General features: G+C 47.1%; 1 protein-coding gene across 9 annotated transcripts in view; it reads right to left on the reverse strand.

Annotated features, from left to right (window-relative positions):
- SZT2 (SZT2 subunit of KICSTOR complex) overlaps window positions 1–18091 on the reverse strand; it is a 52921-nt gene that overhangs the window by 27173 nt on the left and 7657 nt on the right. For 8 of the 9 annotated variants that reach the window (XM_064665481.1, XM_064665477.1, XM_064665474.1 and 5 more), the window contains exons 10-28: window positions 13168–13399; window positions 12418–12547; window positions 11062–11204; window positions 10281–10433; window positions 9837–9951; window positions 7107–7312; window positions 6517–6741; window positions 6031–6109; window positions 5646–5743; window positions 5292–5460; window positions 4700–4814; window positions 4251–4364; window positions 3575–3772; window positions 3341–3453; window positions 2736–2877; window positions 2079–2237; window positions 1200–1404; window positions 887–999; window positions 181–439 (exon numbers count right to left, since the gene is read on the reverse strand). In XM_064665481.1, coding sequence (XP_064521551.1) covers window positions 181–439; window positions 887–999; window positions 1200–1404; window positions 2079–2237; window positions 2736–2877; window positions 3341–3453; window positions 3575–3772; window positions 4251–4364; window positions 4700–4814; window positions 5292–5460; window positions 5646–5743; window positions 6031–6109; window positions 6517–6741; window positions 7107–7312; window positions 9837–9951; window positions 10281–10433; window positions 11062–11204; window positions 12418–12547; window positions 13168–13399 — 2968 coding nt within the window. Of the gene's footprint in view, window positions 1–180; window positions 440–886; window positions 1000–1199; window positions 1405–2078; window positions 2238–2735; window positions 2878–3340; window positions 3454–3574; window positions 3773–4250; window positions 4365–4699; window positions 4815–5291; window positions 5461–5645; window positions 5744–6030; window positions 6110–6516; window positions 6742–7106; window positions 7313–9836; window positions 9952–10280; window positions 10434–11061; window positions 11205–12417; window positions 12548–13167; window positions 13400–18091 lie in introns of those variants that run through there. The other variant, XM_064665479.1, reaches the window with a different exon arrangement.

The following is an 18091-nucleotide window of genomic DNA, read 5'->3' on the forward strand; positions in this document are numbered from 1 at the left end:
GGATGTCACCAGAGATTATAAAAAATAGGAAGTCCTAGTGGAGTATCTCACTGGAAATATCTGCTCTTCCATGTGGCTCTGTTAGACTCTGCCCTACAGCATTCCTTCTAGCAGGTGTTAAAAGATGCTTGAAGAAAGATCTGTCCTGGTCCAATGCTAAGAACAGAACTGTGCCCTTACCTTGACTCAGAGACCAAGACACCTCGTTCCCTAGAGCTCTGATCCTCTTCTTGCTCTATGCTGCCCACTTGGAAGCTGGCTGTCTTGGAGTGTGTATGGAAATGCTGGTGGCTCTCTCGGAATGAGCGGACATGGCTGCACACCGTCAGCAGGAAGTTGGTGATATCAATCTCTTGGAGCAGCTCCTCACAGTAGTCCATGGCAGTAAGCAGGTCCTGGGAGCTGATGCTGTGTGACTGCTGAAGGCTCTTGAACAGCCCTACAGGTCAAACACGGTGCTTGATGTGAGGCAATGAGAGTCAGGCAATAGCCACGTATGGATCTTCACCAAGGCCCAGCACAGAGTGGAGTCAGTGCAGGTGCTGGGAGACAGGAGTCAGCCAGGGCACTTAATGCTATGTGTTAGTCTGGGCTTGGGTGATGCCAGAGTGCCCAGGGGATCTGTCACCCTGAAGGTGAGAGGAAAGCATCAAAGAAGGGATCCCCCATTACAGCACTCCATAGGTTTGGGAACAGCCTCTGCAAGGCCCATAGGGAATGCACAGAGGGATCTTTAAATCCCTCCTGGTGGGACATCAGTCCCACAACTCCTCTCTTTGCTCGGCGTAAGATCACAAAGAAAATGAGACATTGTTTTCTTAAAAGAAGATCCAGGGTCCAGCCCCAACCCCAAGCCTGCCTCAGGTCCCATTGCACCACTGCTCACCTTTCACGTAGCACTGGTGGGAGTGCTCCTGCAGCAGTGTGCAGTAACTCACCAACTCCTTGTGCTTGTGGTCCAGCCAAGCAGCAGTTGGAGGACGTTCCAGAGACTGGGACCTGGAAAAGACAAACCATAGCCTTTAGTGCCAACGAAGCACGTTTTAGACTACAAATAGCTCTAACACCAGCAAAGCAGGGCCTGAGGGCACACACAGGTAGTGGCTGCTACAAGGCAGAGAGGCCAAGCCAAGAGCCAGCCTCTTGTCAAGGAAAACTCCTCTGTTTCTTGTCCAGGAATCAAGTATAGTTGGTATTACCTGAAAAAGATGTCCCGAGGAGGACGGTGTGCCCGGGGGCTGACAAGCTGCTCTCGTAAGAGCTCCAAAGAGCAGCTGTAGATGTAAATGGGGCAGCGAAATCGGCGGCACTCGCCCAGCTCAGACTGGGAGCTCTGGCGACAGAAGGAGATATGCATATCTCTCCGTGAAGGGCCACTCTGCTCTCCAGGCTCACGGCTCCCTTCTGCAAAAGAAACAGTCCTCGGATAAGGGCGTTTGATGGGCTCCTTGCTCCTGGTCTGAGGCGTCACAGCCCTCACAGAAGCACCTACAGGAAGGTATTGGTTTTTCAAGCTTCTCACCACTCAAACCTCAGGGGCCTGTCTCCTTCACCCAGCACCCAGCCACTCAACCCAGTGCTTTGGCCACCCTGATCCCCTTCTTCGCAGCCATAACTGTTCACCATCACCACCACGACTTCCTGCAGCAGCACAACCCTCTATCCCCATTGCAGGCCTGGCTGACTTGCACCAGGGGCTGTGCAATAAAATCCCATAAAAAACTCAGACCTGTGCCCTTCTCCTTAAGACAACGTGCTGCTGACAGTGCCGGTCTGGATCATGACATGAGAGTCACTGACTTTCCAGTGCAGCCCAGTACTGCCTTTCCTAGTAGTTTCTATCTACCTGCAACCTCCTTGCCCACTGGGAACCAACCTTGGGCCACAGGCACTCAACTCACATTACACTCCTTCATCCCCCATGAACATCACTGTGCCCCTTGTCCTGACTCTGCTGACTGCCAGGCAGGAGCTGACAGGACAGGCAAGAGCTGACAGATTCCTCCTACCTCTATCTGCTCAACAGTAGGCTCAAGAATAGCAAGGTTACTAATAGTTTAGCAAGGTGCTGTTGGTACCATGGGCTGGTGTTATGCTGAGGGTAGGCAATGGCACTGCAGCATCCCCTTCTTCAGCCCTGACTCGCTCTGCACAGCCAGGTCCCAGGGGATCCTCTCCAGATCGACTCTCATCTTTTGGAGGTTTGTCCAACCCACAAGCCATCAGCTTCTGTACATCTGGAAGAAAACAAAATAAAATCACCCTCTGTCCACTGAGAACAGCTTAACCCTTCAACCTACATTCCCAAGACAGCAGATGCCCCTGCTACCTCTCTGTGTGTAGAAGCAGCTTCACAGACTACTTCCACTAGAGCCTAGTAGCCTTCACCAGTGGCTCAGGGGAAGCCAGACCAGTGCCAACACCCAGAAGCAGGGACTCTCCCTGACCATGCCATTAGCAGTCCCCTTACTCCATTCATTAACAACCCCCTTGGAAAACCAGTCCAACGGCTGCAGCTAGCGAACAACTCAACACCACTCAAAAACCTTATGAGTGCAGCACCATGTCCAAGGAGAGAAGAGCAGGACATTCAGCACTTTGCACTATTCTATTCCTGGCCATATGGTGCAAAAAGACTGAGTTTGAACTCCGCTGTTCAGTTTTCTCTCCATCCTACAAGAGTTAATTCTGTTTTTGTGGTTTTCCTGAGGAGGTGCTTGGCACTGCTGCCTCACCTGAGAAGGTGGCTGGCAGGAAGGTCAGGAACACATGCTGTGGGTTGACCAGCTTGGCATAACATCGCCACTGAGGGGGAAAGGGCCCCGTCGTGTCACTCAGTGTCACGTCATCCTCAGGCAGCTCTGTGTTGCCAAGGCTCTGAGGAAAGAGCAGAAGTTGGATAAACTCAGCACACAGCAACTACACAGAGCAAGTTCTTCCATGAGTGCTGGCTGGCACAGTGCTGAAAGGTCAGCCCTGCACATTCCAGGAGCAGCCTGGCTCCGGGAAGAACAGCACAATTAAGATATCTTAGCCAGCCTTGCTGGGGCTGGTTCTGACCTCCAGGCAGTGATTGCCCACGGTTTCTGAGCAATGTGTGGCACAGCATCAGTAACAGGCACAGCTGCAACAGGCTAAGCCAATGGTGAGTGCAACTATCCACACACCTTCCAGATTCCTGCTTGACTTCAGCCACAGGCTCCAGCTTAAACTGCTGCCAAATGTGGGGAAAACCAGCCACCTTTCAATCTTTCTCAGCCATTCTAACTCTCCTACTTTTTAACAGCTGCTGCCTTGCATTCTGAAGGGGCTCAGGAGAAGGACAGCAGCACAGCAGTACCTGCAGAGTACTCGTGGAGCCAGTCATATCCCTGGTGCCATTGCTGCCAACAAGATGATAGGATGCAGAAGCACCCTGCTGCTCCAGGGTGCCAGAAGCTTTCAGGTTTTCTTCTGAAATGGAGCACAGAGAAATCAACCTGAGAAACACCAGCTGAGGATGAGATTTGAAAGCAAGGCTCCTGAAACACCTCACAGCTCCTGGTGTCACTGCTGTCACACTCCTGGTCCTTACCTCTGATCACTGGGAGCGTGAAGGGGGGTTGATGGCCATCACGATCCCGTTGCAGAACCTGCTCCATGAAAGCCACATGATCGGCATCAGCCATGGGGATCTCCCGGTCACTGAGGTCATGCTGCAGGCAGCCATGGAAGAGGTTTAGTAGCATTTCATTGGGCACAAACGAAGAGTCCTTGGTCACCTCCTCATTCTCTGCTCCAAAACAGAACCACGGCAGCTTCAGAGACAGCATCTCCACAGGCACCACCTGCCCAGGACCCCGGGAGACAGCCCTTTGCAAAGCAACACTTCCAAACAGGAGTTTCCCCCAGCATTTCTGCAAGGCTGACTTGGAGGGTGTTGAGGAGGCCCTGGAGTTTCAGCATCATTAGTTACCCTGCTACTATAAATATTCTGGAGATGCTGGGGGTACAGACAAGAAACTACCACCACAGAGCAACTGTCTAAGTTTAATGTTTTCAAAAGCAACTCCTCCAAATTATCATCCCAAGAAATACAGCAATACAGCTGGGCAGCCCCGGGGCTGCAGAGTCAGGAAGAACAGCACTGAGCTACTGAAAGAGCCATGGCAGTGCTCCCACCTACTGCCCAGGGAGACAAGCACGTGGAGCAGGGTGCCCATAGCCACAGAGGGAGGACAAGGGGAGGCAGCAGGTGAAGAGACACCTACCTTTTGTCAGCATTAGGAAGAACATTTCAACCTGCTGGCACCTGGGCAACAGCTTCATGAGGTTGAACTGGAATGGGATCTCATGCACTCGAAAACCAGGCCCCATGTCTGGATCTGCAACAAGAAGTGGGAATGTAACACGCCAGTGGGCACAACGTATCCCTGCTTCCCAGGGAAGGTCATCTGGACCAAGCTCTGCTCAAGCAGGGTCACCTCATCACCTCTCCAGCCTAGGCAGAAAGCCTCAGTGCTTCTTTGTCCTTCCCAGGATGAAGCCCTTTCTCTGGCAGATTAGCACAAGTGCAACAAAGTGACTCACTGCCATCACAGTCTAAAAAGCTGTCAAAATACCTGTTCCACCTTCCAGAAACCTCTACAGGCCCTGAGACATTCAGGGCCTTGCTATCTTTGCTCCATGGAACTTGCTAGGACATGGATGCTGGACTCACCTTCAGCAGCTTTGGAGTCTGAAGGAGGGCAGACCCACTCCTTGTTCTGGCACAACTGGCTGATGTACTCGAAGGTCAGCATGGTGGCAATGCATGCAAGGTCCCGGGGATAGAGCTGCAATAAGCAGTCAAGGCTCAGATGTATGCAGCAGAATTATTACCCCCAAATGCAGGAGAAAACAGTCTAAAAGCAAGGAGAGAAAACACCCATAATCCTGCCCCCTGACTTGCCCTATTCTCACTCATTGCTCCCTCCTTCTCCACCAGTCCTTTAGCCTGTTTTCACCTTGCTCAGGAGGAGTGTTAGCAGGACTGCCTGCAGTCCCTGCTCTGGTCCAGCTTGCTCCCCTCTTCACAAAATAATTTGTATTTTTCCAGCTATCCCAAAACAGCATTGCATCCACTGCCTTGCGATACAGAAACTTTTTATGTCCAGTGGCTCATTCCTCTTTTAGAAATGTCAAGTCCTTCTGTGAACAGCACTCCCATCTCTTCTGGCCCTCAATATTCACCTGCAGTGCTGTGGTGCACTCACAATGAACCCTTCTCCCTCCACAAAAGAGCCCATGCCCCTCCCCTTTCAAGGACTCACTGCTTTAGGAATTTTCTGGTAGGGCAAGCCATGGAGGTGCTTCCAGTTCTCAGCAGTACTGTGGACATGGCCACTCTGTGGCTCTACCCAGCACTCAGTGACCAGGTTCAGTTCTGTGTCCACCTCAATGGCCTCTACCTCTGTATCATTGTCATCATCTGTGGAAAAGCTGGAGGAAAGACAAAAGGCAAGTCCTGTGAGATGGCACACAGCCAGCAGCCCACTGCAGGTTTATGGGCAAAGCCCCAGCTAACTGGTGATCAGTCCATGACAACTAGTTATCTGTACTAGATAAAGTCAAGTCTGGAGCCATGACTCCACTGCCAACCCTCCCTGGCAGCAGAACAGCCTCACCTGTCTTTGGTGGAGGTGGAGTGGGGTGGGAAGAGGATGTATTGGACGACACAGGTGTGCTTCTCCCTGTCACTGCTGCTCTCACTGGAGCCATCAATCTGGAGGTGAGACACTGCATGAGCTTGGCCAGCAGCAACAGATCGACCTACCCAGTCGGAGCCTGCCCCAGCCCCAAGAATTCCTCCAGCACAGCACATCCCTACCAGCAGAGCAGCTCTTTAACCGCAGATGAAGACATGAAAATGCCCAACCCACGAGTTGCTTTACTCTATCCCTATACATGTTAAGGGTGTGTGCTAGAAGCAGGTGATAAATCCTGTCACAGGAAGGTGAATCCACCCCATAACTAGCAATGAAGGACTGTGTCCACAGCACCCATGCTCACCTGTATGGGCAACTCCAGCACCATGTTGATAATTCCATCCCCACTGGATGCAAAGTGAAAACCCTCTGACAGACGAACCCTTGCAACAGAGAGACAGTCAGACCTCTGTCAGAGGACTTCTCCACCCATGCTGCAAGCCTTAAATACAAGACTGACTGTACCCTTCACCCCATAACACCCTCTTTCCCAAGACAGGGAGCTGCACGCAGGGAATGGGGAGATGAGACACCACACAGAACAACCTGTGTGAAGATCAGTATATTCCAGGCACAGTAACCCCTCCTGCCCTTTGGTATGTTTTCCAGGACTTCCGATTTCCTCAACTGCAGCTGGGTAAAGCACTGACCCAGGTAGCTCTAGAAACTGTGTTCAGGACCAAACACTCTGCAAAGGGGTTCTCTATAATAAGGCTTCAGATCCAACTTGCTTTACCTGCATCCCCTGGACTAGCTGGAGAAAGGACTCTTGTTCAGGTGTGCAACTTACTCTGTGAGTGTGGAAAGCAGCTGGGCCACAGCAGTGATGGGCACAGCCGGTGCCAGCCCTGACTGGACACTCCAGATCCAACGCTGGTGGTAGAAGTACCGGGACAGTGAGGCCAGGGTGGAAGAGGCAGTACGATTGGCCACCATAGTGAGTGGGCCAGACACTGGGGGGTGCTCCAGGTTGAGAATGAAGGGGGCTCGATAGTCAGAAGGCAGCTTCTCATACCTGGAGAGGGCAGAAGTGTGGTGTGCTGAGATGGAAAAAATCCTTTTTTTTTTTCTGCTCAGGGCCAGAGCTGTCTAGATCCACTTGCTGGGCCCAGGACAGAGCCCTCCAGAAGCAGAACATGGCTGGCCCAGCACAGGATCCTGCTCAGACAGCAGTAACTAAATTTACTTCTACATCACATTTAATTAGGAGTAACAATAACTCCTGCTGCAAGTCACAGCCACACAACACAAACCCACCACAACAAGCACCAGCTTCACAGCACTCTCACCCTAAAATTGGCAGCACCATCCACAGACCCTCCCCCTTCCCACTTCCCAGTGCAAGGAGACTGTGCTGATGGCCTGGATCCCCATCACTACCTGATAAGCAGCTTCTCCAATGGTTTGTGCAGCACAACAAGGCAGGGTCTGTCCGAGAGGGCTGACTGGGCCCCAGCCACAGGTGGAGACTTGGAGGGAGAACTACTGCCAAACATTTTCCTCTTTGCTTTTGGAGTTGCCTCCTTGCTCTGGACCCTGTGGGGAAAGCGCAGCTGCAAGATTCGGTCCCGTAACTCCTCCACTATCTGTCATGGCAAAAGCAAAAGGTAAACGTGACCAACTTTGTCTGGAGACATAAGCTACTCAAAATAAGCATCCAGAACAAGAGCCTGACTAAAAAAAGAGTAGATCAATCCTTGAATATACAGGACAGCAGGAGTTAAAGGTCATTTTAGTTCTGAGGCACTAGCAAGATCAAGATGACACAAGGCTTTTTCGGTCCATATTTTAACAACTACAAGTATTTTTAAAAGCAAAAGAAAAGTCAAAAAAACCCCAAAGATGATTTCAAGGCTGAAGAAATCGCCTTTCAAAAACTCAGATGAAAAACAAATTAATTGCATGCCAGCTCCTCTGCAGAAGCAGTCCGAGCACCCACTCTCATTCTTCTCTCTTCCTCAACAGCCTACAGTAAATGTAAACTAGTCCATATCAGCTGTGGAAAACAGTCTGGCTCTGTCTTATGCATTCCCCCATGATCACATTCATGTGTCAAACCCCTATGGTAAGAGGTTTCAGGAGCTTAGGTTATTTTTTAGGTTAATTTTTTCCAGTATATTTTCACAATGACTTCCTGATTACTTTTTAGCTTTCAGCAGCTCTGAATATGGTTCTACCCACACCAGCACCTGATTCTCACAATAGCCCAGTGTTTTCTTTGAAATTTCCATGGTTAGGCTTCTTTTCACAATATTTGTTCAACTCCTTTCAATTTCTATTACCATTGTAGGCAAACGAAGAACAGCAGCTCCTCATCTCCTTCCTCAACACTAATTATTTCAGTAACCTTCCCCATCATTACTCTGTCTCTTGCAAGGAAAGGGGCATCCCCAAATCCAAACGCTGAACAGAGTTCTTTTCCAAACTATGCTGCCACTTGGGTCCCCTTCATGGTTTCATATTGATATCACAGGATCACTGATGGTGTTTAAGCTCTCAAATCCAAGGTGCACTATTCTGCAGTTATCAATACTTGCTTCCAGCCAACATTGTGCTACTTAGGTGTCACCCAAGCACAAGGTTGAAATAGTTTTGCACCACCTGCACATTTTCCCAGCTACCTTTCTACAAATGAGTTCCCTAACCTTTGACTGGAAAAACCATAAACAGCTTCCGCTGTGATGAGAACAGAGCACTTTTACAACTTACTTCTTTTGTCTCCCGAGACACTTTCTGTTTTATGACACCTCATTCCTTCTACAGTTGTGCCCTATATGAAGTCTCACCAAAAGCTTTCTGAAAGTCAGACTGTACCAGGTGCTTCCCTTCCCTTCTACATTGGAAACTTGAATAGCTCAGCACAAAAACTGCTTTCCCTTAAACAAAGCAGGCTAAATTCTACTGCCATCCTCCACACTGGGTAGATGATCAGCCTTACAGCAGGCAAAAAAAAAACAAAAACAAAAAGGATTATGTATGATACAATTTATGATTTACATACAGCTCCTACTGCAATGATCTGGAGCTTGCCCACAGCTGCAGGGTATGGTGCCCATCTCACAGTTTCTTCATGAAATAGATATTAACTTACACCTGCCAGAAGGAACTCCTTCATAAAACCTGTCACTTGGCAGCAGCCCACATGTTGGCCCAGCAACCAGTGCCCAAAACCTGGATCCCCAAAAGACATGAGAGGGCAGATCCTCCAAAACACTACAACATTTAGTGGTTCATTATCTCAGAAAGAGATGGTCCTTCCCATGTTTGTAGCTTCTCCTCAGACTAATCTCTAACACTAAAGCTAAGTTAGACAAACAAAAGATCTCTTTCATGAAGATAAAAGATATAAGTTTAATGATAAACCTCTTGTTTATAATAAAAACTTCACATAGTTCACTAGCAGGCCATTTTTCTCATACTTATGTTTTACTTAAGAATACTTAGACTTGTCTCAGCCATTAGACCTGGAAAAACAGTTCACACAATAACCCCACCTTCTCCATCTGACTAGGGCAGACCATTTCTTTTGATACAAAAAGGTTATTAAAAGCAGACTTTTACCTCCTGAAAACATTCCCTGGGTATTTTTTTTTTCTTTCCCTGTACTGCTCATGTGGGGCATTGTTTGAATTTTAAGTCTTAACTCCTCCCTACCTGATAGATTAAGTATACATAAGCAATTCACCATTACTGGAACAGATAGCCCAAGGAACATGTAGTACATTCATCACAGAGGTCTTTACTGATGAGTCAGACAAGTTCCTGAGAGATGGTATTGATTGTGCTTTTGTCTCAAGGATGGGCCAGATAACCTTTGAGTCATTTTGAGCCCCACGGTTGAAATAAGCAATGGGAAAAACATTCATGTGACCAGCTATTCTATTGATCTTTGAGTCTTTGGGTTTAGATCTTCCACAGACTTAACACAGAAAGTTTGCCCAAACTGACCCTTGCTGTTACAGAATGTTCACACTCATCTAAGCCTTAACATAGTAGTTACTTATTACAGGGTACCTGCCCACAATGACGCCTGTGATCTACCCACAGTTCCCACATGCAGAAGTTCTTGTGCTCTGCTCCTACCCCACGAAGCAGACAGCCAGCTCTCACCTTGTTCCTGGCCTGTGCAGGTGTGCCAATGGGGAACCCCAGCCGGAGGACCATGCAGGGAGCTTTGGAGATGATCCGTACCACATAAAACGAGGAAGGTGTAAGATCCTCAGAGCTAGGGAGGAGGGATTAAGACAGGGCTGAAATAGCATGGATCTTGCTGCTCTGTTGTGCCAGACTGAGTACAGGCTTGGTCCACAGAGCTCAACAGCCCACACAACTTCGCAGTATCAGTTCTGACAGGCAGAAACCCCCCAGCTGGCTTCTCTCTCCCTCTGGGCTGTGCCCGGAACACAACTGCACCAGTCCAGAAATCGCAGGATTTCACACCCACTTGTCTAGCTCTTATCCTCTCCTCTAGACATCTGCTTCAGGCCCATCACCACACACTGGTCTAACCAGATCTTCGCTCTGGCCACGCGGCACCGCCTCAGAGCCACTCACCCGTGTATCAGTTTGACGTAGGAATAGCCCTCCACCAGCACGAAGCTGCTCCAGTCCCGCAGCAGGGACGTGAGTGCCGAGTGGGAGATGCGGCACTGGATGGTGCTGTAGCGGCCGTTGTTGCCTGGCGTGTGCAGGTGCTTGGGCACAGGCCTGCAGGGTGGGGCAGAAGGTCATTTCAGGACTACAGTTTCTCTTCTTCCCTCAGAACCCACAGAGGCTTTGCTACGTCCACTGCAACTCATCCCCCGACTGGTACAACAGCCTTATTCCTCCACAGCAGACAGTGCACAGGCACCTCCCCTAATTGTGCACACTCCCTGAGCCACGGGGATCTCCACCTTGCAGAGAGCACATCCCCTGTTGTGTCCTTTCTATCTCCCTCCATTCAATATATGACTATTATTCATATAACTCTGCAACTAGGACCCCCCTCAGGAAAGCAATGCTTTTGGGAAAGATGTTTTCCAGCAGCAAACAAAAACTCCCAAATGGATGGTCCCACACCCCGGCCTGCAATCAGGAAATCCAAACCCAAGAGGTACTTGAGAAACAATTTATCCTCCTGAGAACAGCCCCCACTCTCAAACGAGATGACTTCCCAACCCTACCATACCTCCCAGATGAACAAGCCTTCACCATCCACCCAATAGTGAGGCCCTTCTCTCGGCCACAGGTACCCACAGAGCCACTACAACTGCACAACTGGGCTGAACTGGACACCTGCTTTCCCAGGCTGGCCCACACAGTGCACGTGAGCTGAGCCCTGCCCATTACATACGTGTCATGCTCCAGAAGGACGACAATACGATGCATGTGCAGCCACCTCTGCCAGAAGTTGGCATCCATGGAAAGGATAGGCTTCCAGTAGGAGGCAAACTGGGAATGGCTTGAGTCAGACCCACTGTGCTGCAGGGACAGCACCTGAGAAAGTGACAGGACAATATTCAGCAGGGAAGTGTCTGGTTCCACCCAGAGGGAGCAGGAATTTCTTTAGCAGCTGAGCTGTGTACGCCTAGAAGGCCACATCCCTTGCTCTGGGTGACTTCCTCTGAGCAGAATAAGTGTGTTCACATTGAAACAGGCAGTTCAATGTAAGCAAAAATAAATTAGGCTCGTGAAATGTCAAGTTAATTAGGAATTTGACTACTTAGCATCAAGTAAATCAACTGTGAAAAAGATGGCATATGTAATGGTGTGCTTTCTGATCGAGAGGGGGATATATGGTTTGTGTCAGCAAAGCAATTAAACACTGAGATTACTCAACTGAGAGTACTTATGCAAATAGGGTGCCAGAATGGGTGGCAGTGGGCAACTCTAATATATTTGTATGGTAACACTGATTCCACCAACTACAGCAGCTCTGCTGACACAGAAATAGTAGTGGTTAGCCATAAGAAGGGAGGTTCCAGATATACTGTGGGATACATAACCCTACAGAGGGAAAGTGTATTCGGCAAAACTAAAGAAGGGCTTAAATAATAACATTAAAGGGATAGTTCTCCTAAATTAAAGCTCCCCTAGCTTTTCTTCTATCAATGCCAAGGACACTGCTAGCAGGGAACAGATAACATACTGGCATTTCTGCTCAGTGAGCTTCAATGGGTTTGAATTTTGCAGTGGAAACCATTAGCTCATATTTTGTTTAGTTTCTGCTGTGCAGATGACAAGTATCTCTCTTGCACCTTCCACGTGAGTGCTCAGAGCAATGAGCCTATTAAACAACTATTCAGCACATCCTGTATCTTCATCTGACAGTACTGAGCTACACCAGCACACAAGACTGCCAGCAGCAACTCCACATCTATGAGGAATCCACTGAAAAAGCACAGCAAAACTAAGTGTGTCAGCCTCCCCATCAGTCTCACACACCACATCACTATAGGAGAAGGCTTCACAGCACACTTGGGAGACTTGCTGTTGGGCTTAGAGGTGTAGCTGCACCAATGAAGACATAGGGTGATGTCTCAGAGGGGAAAATGTATGGCACAGGATGTTCTCCACGCTACACCTGAACTCACTTACTGAGCAGGACAAGATGAAGACAAGATGAGCAAGAAATGAAGCCTAAATGCAAGACAGAATAGGCATGTGGTACAACCTATCCCACATTAAACAGGAGAGAGAGGGAACATACCGGAGTGGTGGAGCCTGGGGGGATGTAGAAGAGGGGCACGCCATTCTTGGTGCTCTCGGGAATGGTGAAGTGTTCTGGGACTGTGTCAAAAGACTGCAGATGAACCAACATCTGATCTGTCTGGTTGATGCTGAAAAAGAAGAGGCAGTTAGCCCCAAAAGCCCATGCTCTCCCCCTTGCTGCCCCAGCCAGCCCAAGGCCTGCACACACAGCACTCGCTGTGACTGGGAGCCCATCCACACCAATGGAGCTTTCTTGGGCAATGCTGGGATTCAATGCCATGAACATGTTAAAGGGGTTCCAGTGTAATAGCCTAATATATAAGGAGGATGATCAGAGTTGGAAATGAAGTGCTAGAAAAGAATCTGCCAAACAGTAGGGAGTAATGGTCACCCTGGCCAGGAAATGGTTATAACCCAATGGCCCTTCAGCCTCAGACATGTTTGCTCCCAGTGTGACCACAAAGCACAGCTGCAAGGGTGTGCTGTAAGAACACATGACCTCCATGGGATGGCAGTCAGAGGTAAGGTTTGCAACACAGGATCCAGATTTGGGAGCAGCAATACCATCACCACAAACCAGGTCACAGACCAGTCCCAGTCTTTTCTGGCTTGTTGCCAGTCATGCCTCTTCCTCAGAGCACATTCCTTTCGGACCTTGGGTTGGGATGGCCACCTGCATAAACCATGTCTTAGCATGCCAAGGAAGGAATTAGTTACACTGGAAACTGCTGGGGACAGTGCAGCTCACCTCTGCAAGGTGTTCCAGAAGCGCCGGATGACTGTAGTGCGGTACAGGCTGGTGATGGGCTTCCTCATGGTGCAGCTGATGTCATGCAGAATGTCATAGCTCCCCTCCATCGTCACCTCCACCCACGTGCTGCGCTTCGAAGGGTCCAGGGGCCAGGGAGTTACAGCCAAGTACTCAATCCTCATGTTATGCTTCCAAAGCAGCACTAGCTTGACCTCCAGCTGAGACCCACCTGCATGGGAGCAGAAGAGTAAGTTCAGCTGCTTGTTGAATACACATCTGAGCTTTTACCTCTGACCAGGGATTCCTGAGTACCATGGGATCATTTGATCACTATGAGGGGAACAAAGTAATCTAACAACTGTTTGCTTTCACTAAGTCACTCTCTCTCCTCTGCAATGAAGAGAGGCTTTGCTTGCACAGTAGTATTTGGTGAAGAGCTCTCAGTTCTTTAAATGTACATGTACTATATCTACACTAGAGAAGGAAACAAACTCAGAGGAGGTGCTGACATTTGCAGTGGGCTCTTCTTCACAGCTTTATCTTTGTTTCCAAGAAAACTGTTGCTTTGCACTTACGAACAATTCGTTAAGCTATCAATTTTCTCATCTGCACTGTGCAAAGTTAATCTATCCCACTGCAGAAACATGGATATCTGGACATAATGGGCACAAATCATGAACAACCTGGAAGGTGAGGCTCAATTCTTGAAATAACCTCTGTTCATCCTGCATAGACCATATTTCATGCAATCTAGAACTTCAAGCATCACAGCTTCTCACCATGTTTACCTTCTCCTCCCAAAGTTAAGATGCTGAGAACGAATATTCACCTGTTCTTCAAACTGTACATTTTTACCTTTTCCTTTAAGCGAGCCATTGCATCTCTATCAAGATTAACACAAACACCTGACACACCAAGCCTTGCTGAGCCAAAAGAGCAGAGAACTGTCACACTCCTGCTGACTGTGCAGCTGTATTTGTACTGAAACATCCCAGGGAAACACATGACCACGCTGCGATTTCGACTGCTCAATCATCCATTCTGATGTCCAGCCTGCTCTGTAGTTTGCCAGACTTGCAGCATTTGTGTGATAAGTGACTGGATGTGCTGGAAACCATCCGAACAGATCATCAGCCTGGATGCTCTGTTTCATGCAGAGTTGCATTTGCTGCTGTCGAAGGCACATCATGCCATCCCCTTCACAGGCTGATGGCACTCCTCCTTAAAGCCAGTTTTTTGTTCCCATGGTCCCTGCTGAGAGGCTCCCTCAGAGTCCTCTTCCTCTGTCAATGTGCAGAAGAAACCACCCAGAGTACATGCCAAATTCATGCTCAGTTGTTCTTTTGATTAAATTATCTTTATTTTGAGAAGCTTCATTTCCATAACACTGTCAGGGAGCGTGCACTAAGAAATCCTTACCAGTGTCAGCTGGGTATGATAGAACATCCATTCCCCTTTACAGTCCCAGACCTTCCTGCACCTCAAGAATTCATCTTTCCTGAACAAAGATGATCAGAGGTGAATACTATATTTTACCTGTACTTCATCTGAGAGATTACTAGGTTTTTATTTAAGGTCACCAATATTTTCCACAATGGGTGCTTTTGCATTACTATAAATGCATTTTCTGGGGTTGTACTACCTCTTGTTTCCTATGAAGAATGTTTAGTTCATCAGACAGGCTAAACAAGAATTTATAAATTCATCTCTTTCCATTTCATACTGTCACCTCACTTTTATTGCTTTAGGGCTCATCCACTGCTTTCTGCACAATATTTTGGTTCTCATAACAAATCCTTTCCGCTTCATCAACAGCAAACATGATAAGCAAATTCCTACATTTTTTGCTTAGATCATTAATGAAAATATTTCCAACTTTCACCTCTGTTTCCATTAGTCATCCTGGCTTCTCTCCTACAATACCACACAAGCAAAACTAAAAACACAGGAAAAATATTTACTTAGTTTGAAGTAATACCCAGATGAATATTTAGCCTTTTTTTACTGCAAAGCAATCTATTGGTTCTTGACTTTATTGTTAATAAAACTTTTTGTTACTTTAATTTCTTTCATAAAGTCCAGCTCTGTTTTTTCAGAAAGCTCACTTTGTTTTCCCTATTCCTGACACTGAGAACACCACTCTTCCGGACCAGCTAGTGCCCAGCCATTTTTGGGGCTGGACTGATTCACAGAGGAAGACGATGTTTTGAAAACTGTCCTCCAGGCTCTGCTCAACACACAGCAACACAAAACAGTCAGTGAGAATTTTTTTCTTGTTTTTGTTTAAGAGGGAAATTCCCTGACACTGTCCCAGAAAGAAAAAGGAAGAGATCTGGGCTCCATTAAACACCGTATCCCCACAGCTTCTCTCCCTTCCATACCTTCCAATCCTCCCCCTCTCACAAGCATTTCTGCATTCCTAACTAACCATAGTTGCCTCCTAAATACCTAAATATCTAAAAATTAAACAGTGAGGGTAACCAAAGCACTTATAAATATCACAAACAACCTCTCCAGGCAACTCTGAGCACAAAGCTAGCTATTTATTCTATTTTGCCTTTGGTAAAGTGAAGGAGAAAAGCAACAGTGTCAAAGTCGACAACTGCACTCTTTCCTCTTGCTTCACAGCCAGCTGGCTCCTTAACCTTTAGTTTGCAAGTTTTGGTAATCCAGGTTAATTAACTGTTCTTTGTTATACACTTCTCTGTAGAATGACCCAGAAAGCCCTGATTAGCAACGTGCTTTTCCTTAGCAAAGGCGGTGCTTGATCATTGGTAAATTCTACTGTTCAACAATTTTTCTGATCACAGCCAGCAACTCCCCAGAGCATTTAGCCTTTCCAAAGCACAAGTAACATTATCTGCTACTATTCTGAAGGCTGCATAGAAAAAGGCACTGTATTTTTGATATCTCTGACATTTCATTTTTAAATTCCTCCTAAAAAATACACAGAAAGTATTTCTGGCTCAAGGAGCTCCTGAGCTACAAAGAGCTAGAGAGTGCTCAAAGGGAAGGAAAACAGGAAGGGAGAATAGAGATTATCATGTATGTTTATCCTATTCTTACTCCTCCCTGTGCACCTGCCCGTAGCAATTCACCACAGAAAGTAACTGATCCAGTGCAGCTGCTCTTCTGCTCTTGTAAACACAGAAGGCCAATCCATTTAGCATTCCAGGGGGTAAAAGACAGCAGGAAGATACCCAGAAGAAAGTGCAGGAGGCATGGTGAACATTTGCTGATATTTCTGATACCTATAGAATACAGGAATTTGCTGCTTTACCATATCCTGAGCCAGAGGTTGTAGCTACACCTTTGTGCAAAAGGATCCATGAACTTGTCTGACTGCTTTTCAAATGGTTCACATCTGGTGAATGCTCTTCCAGCATTTCCATGTAGGACTACACAGTCACCAAGAAGAGCACTTCACCATTGCTGTCAGATTAAAGAGAAAGGCTCTTTATCCAGTGATGTTCCAGCTGTAAGTGAACTGGTGCACAGAAGGATAAAAGACATTCAGTGTGGACAGGAATTGACTTGTCACACTGTTTCATAGACATTCCTGGACAAGGAGAAGGCAATGGATCTAATCTGCCTGGATTTAAGGGAAGTATCTCATGCCACACCTATGCTAGTGAAATCTGCAGACATTACTAGAACAACTGTCTCATTGAGAGAATTTAGCAGATATTTACTTTTAACTGAAAACTCCAGAAACAAGAAATTAGGAAGATTCCTGGAAGACCAACTTTAGAAATTATCCCACCTAATCTGATTGTTAGCAACCTTCCCCCCCCAAAAAAAAAAAAGTGGTGATTTAGATCCACTCGGTTTGTAAGATGCATCAAGGCAAAAGAACTGCAATTCCCAGTCATCACAGAGGAACAGTGAGGGGAACTGAGTGAGATGAACTTCAGAGTACTATCATGTGAAGGATGGCACATTTAGGGACAATTAAACAAACAAAAGGCAATAAAAGAATCCCAAGGACTCATCAGCTGGAAGAAAAGGTGCACGAGAGATTCAGGGATTTCTGTGAACACCACAATGCAATCATGGAGAAAGCTCATGTGATTCCCAGTCCACCACATTGGGTATTTTACTTCAGAAGCAGGGAATTATTAGCATTGCTGAACAAGGCACCGATAAAACCACATTTACAACACTCTTATCAACTGTTTTGAGAAGTATGAGACCAAACTGAAAAGAGAACAACTGAAGGGAAAAAAAAATGAGTGCTATTAACCTGAACAAACAAACAGAAAGCCTGCCCTTACGAAAGAAAGGTGAAACATGGGCTTGCTTAACCTGCCAAAAGGGAGGTTATGTGGAGAAAGACATCATTCTTAAATATATTTGTGTAAGCCAGAGAAGGAGGATAAACTTAATTAAAGACAATAAACTCACACAGGTCTAATTTGGTCTCAGTAAGTTTAGAAAGGAAGGTAGAGAAAGAGCAGTGAAGCCCTGGGACAATCCTCTAAGCAGAGCAGTGGCATAAGGTATTTACATGGTTTTAAGGCAAACCACAGTAAATTCATAGAAAACATCATATGGCAAGTTTGGAATGACTTTGGAGTTATATCACAGACATTGACTCCCTGATATAAAACATTGTCTGTACTAATAAGTTTGCATTTGGATTTTTCCATCTCCCCTTCAGTTAAAGTACTACCACTAGTCACAACTGGAGATGGAAAGTTAGGTAGGATTTCCTGGTACTGCTTAGGATACTCAAAAACCCCTCAAGGTTCCTAGTCAGATGCTAGTTCTCACACTCCAGGTGCCATAATCTCTAGTGAGTCAGATAAGAGAACAGGATCACTGGAAGGTTTTATGGTCTTCTTGAGTTGGTCATGGTCCTGACTGGTCTGACATTTTCACCTAACAACAGCCTTCGGAATTTCTTCCTTTGGAAGGCGGT

The sequence above is a fragment of the Pseudopipra pipra genome, chromosome 9 (assembly GCF_036250125.1).
Source record: "Pseudopipra pipra isolate bDixPip1 chromosome 9, bDixPip1.hap1, whole genome shotgun sequence".
Taxonomy (NCBI): domain Eukaryota; kingdom Metazoa; phylum Chordata; class Aves; order Passeriformes; family Pipridae; genus Pseudopipra; species Pseudopipra pipra.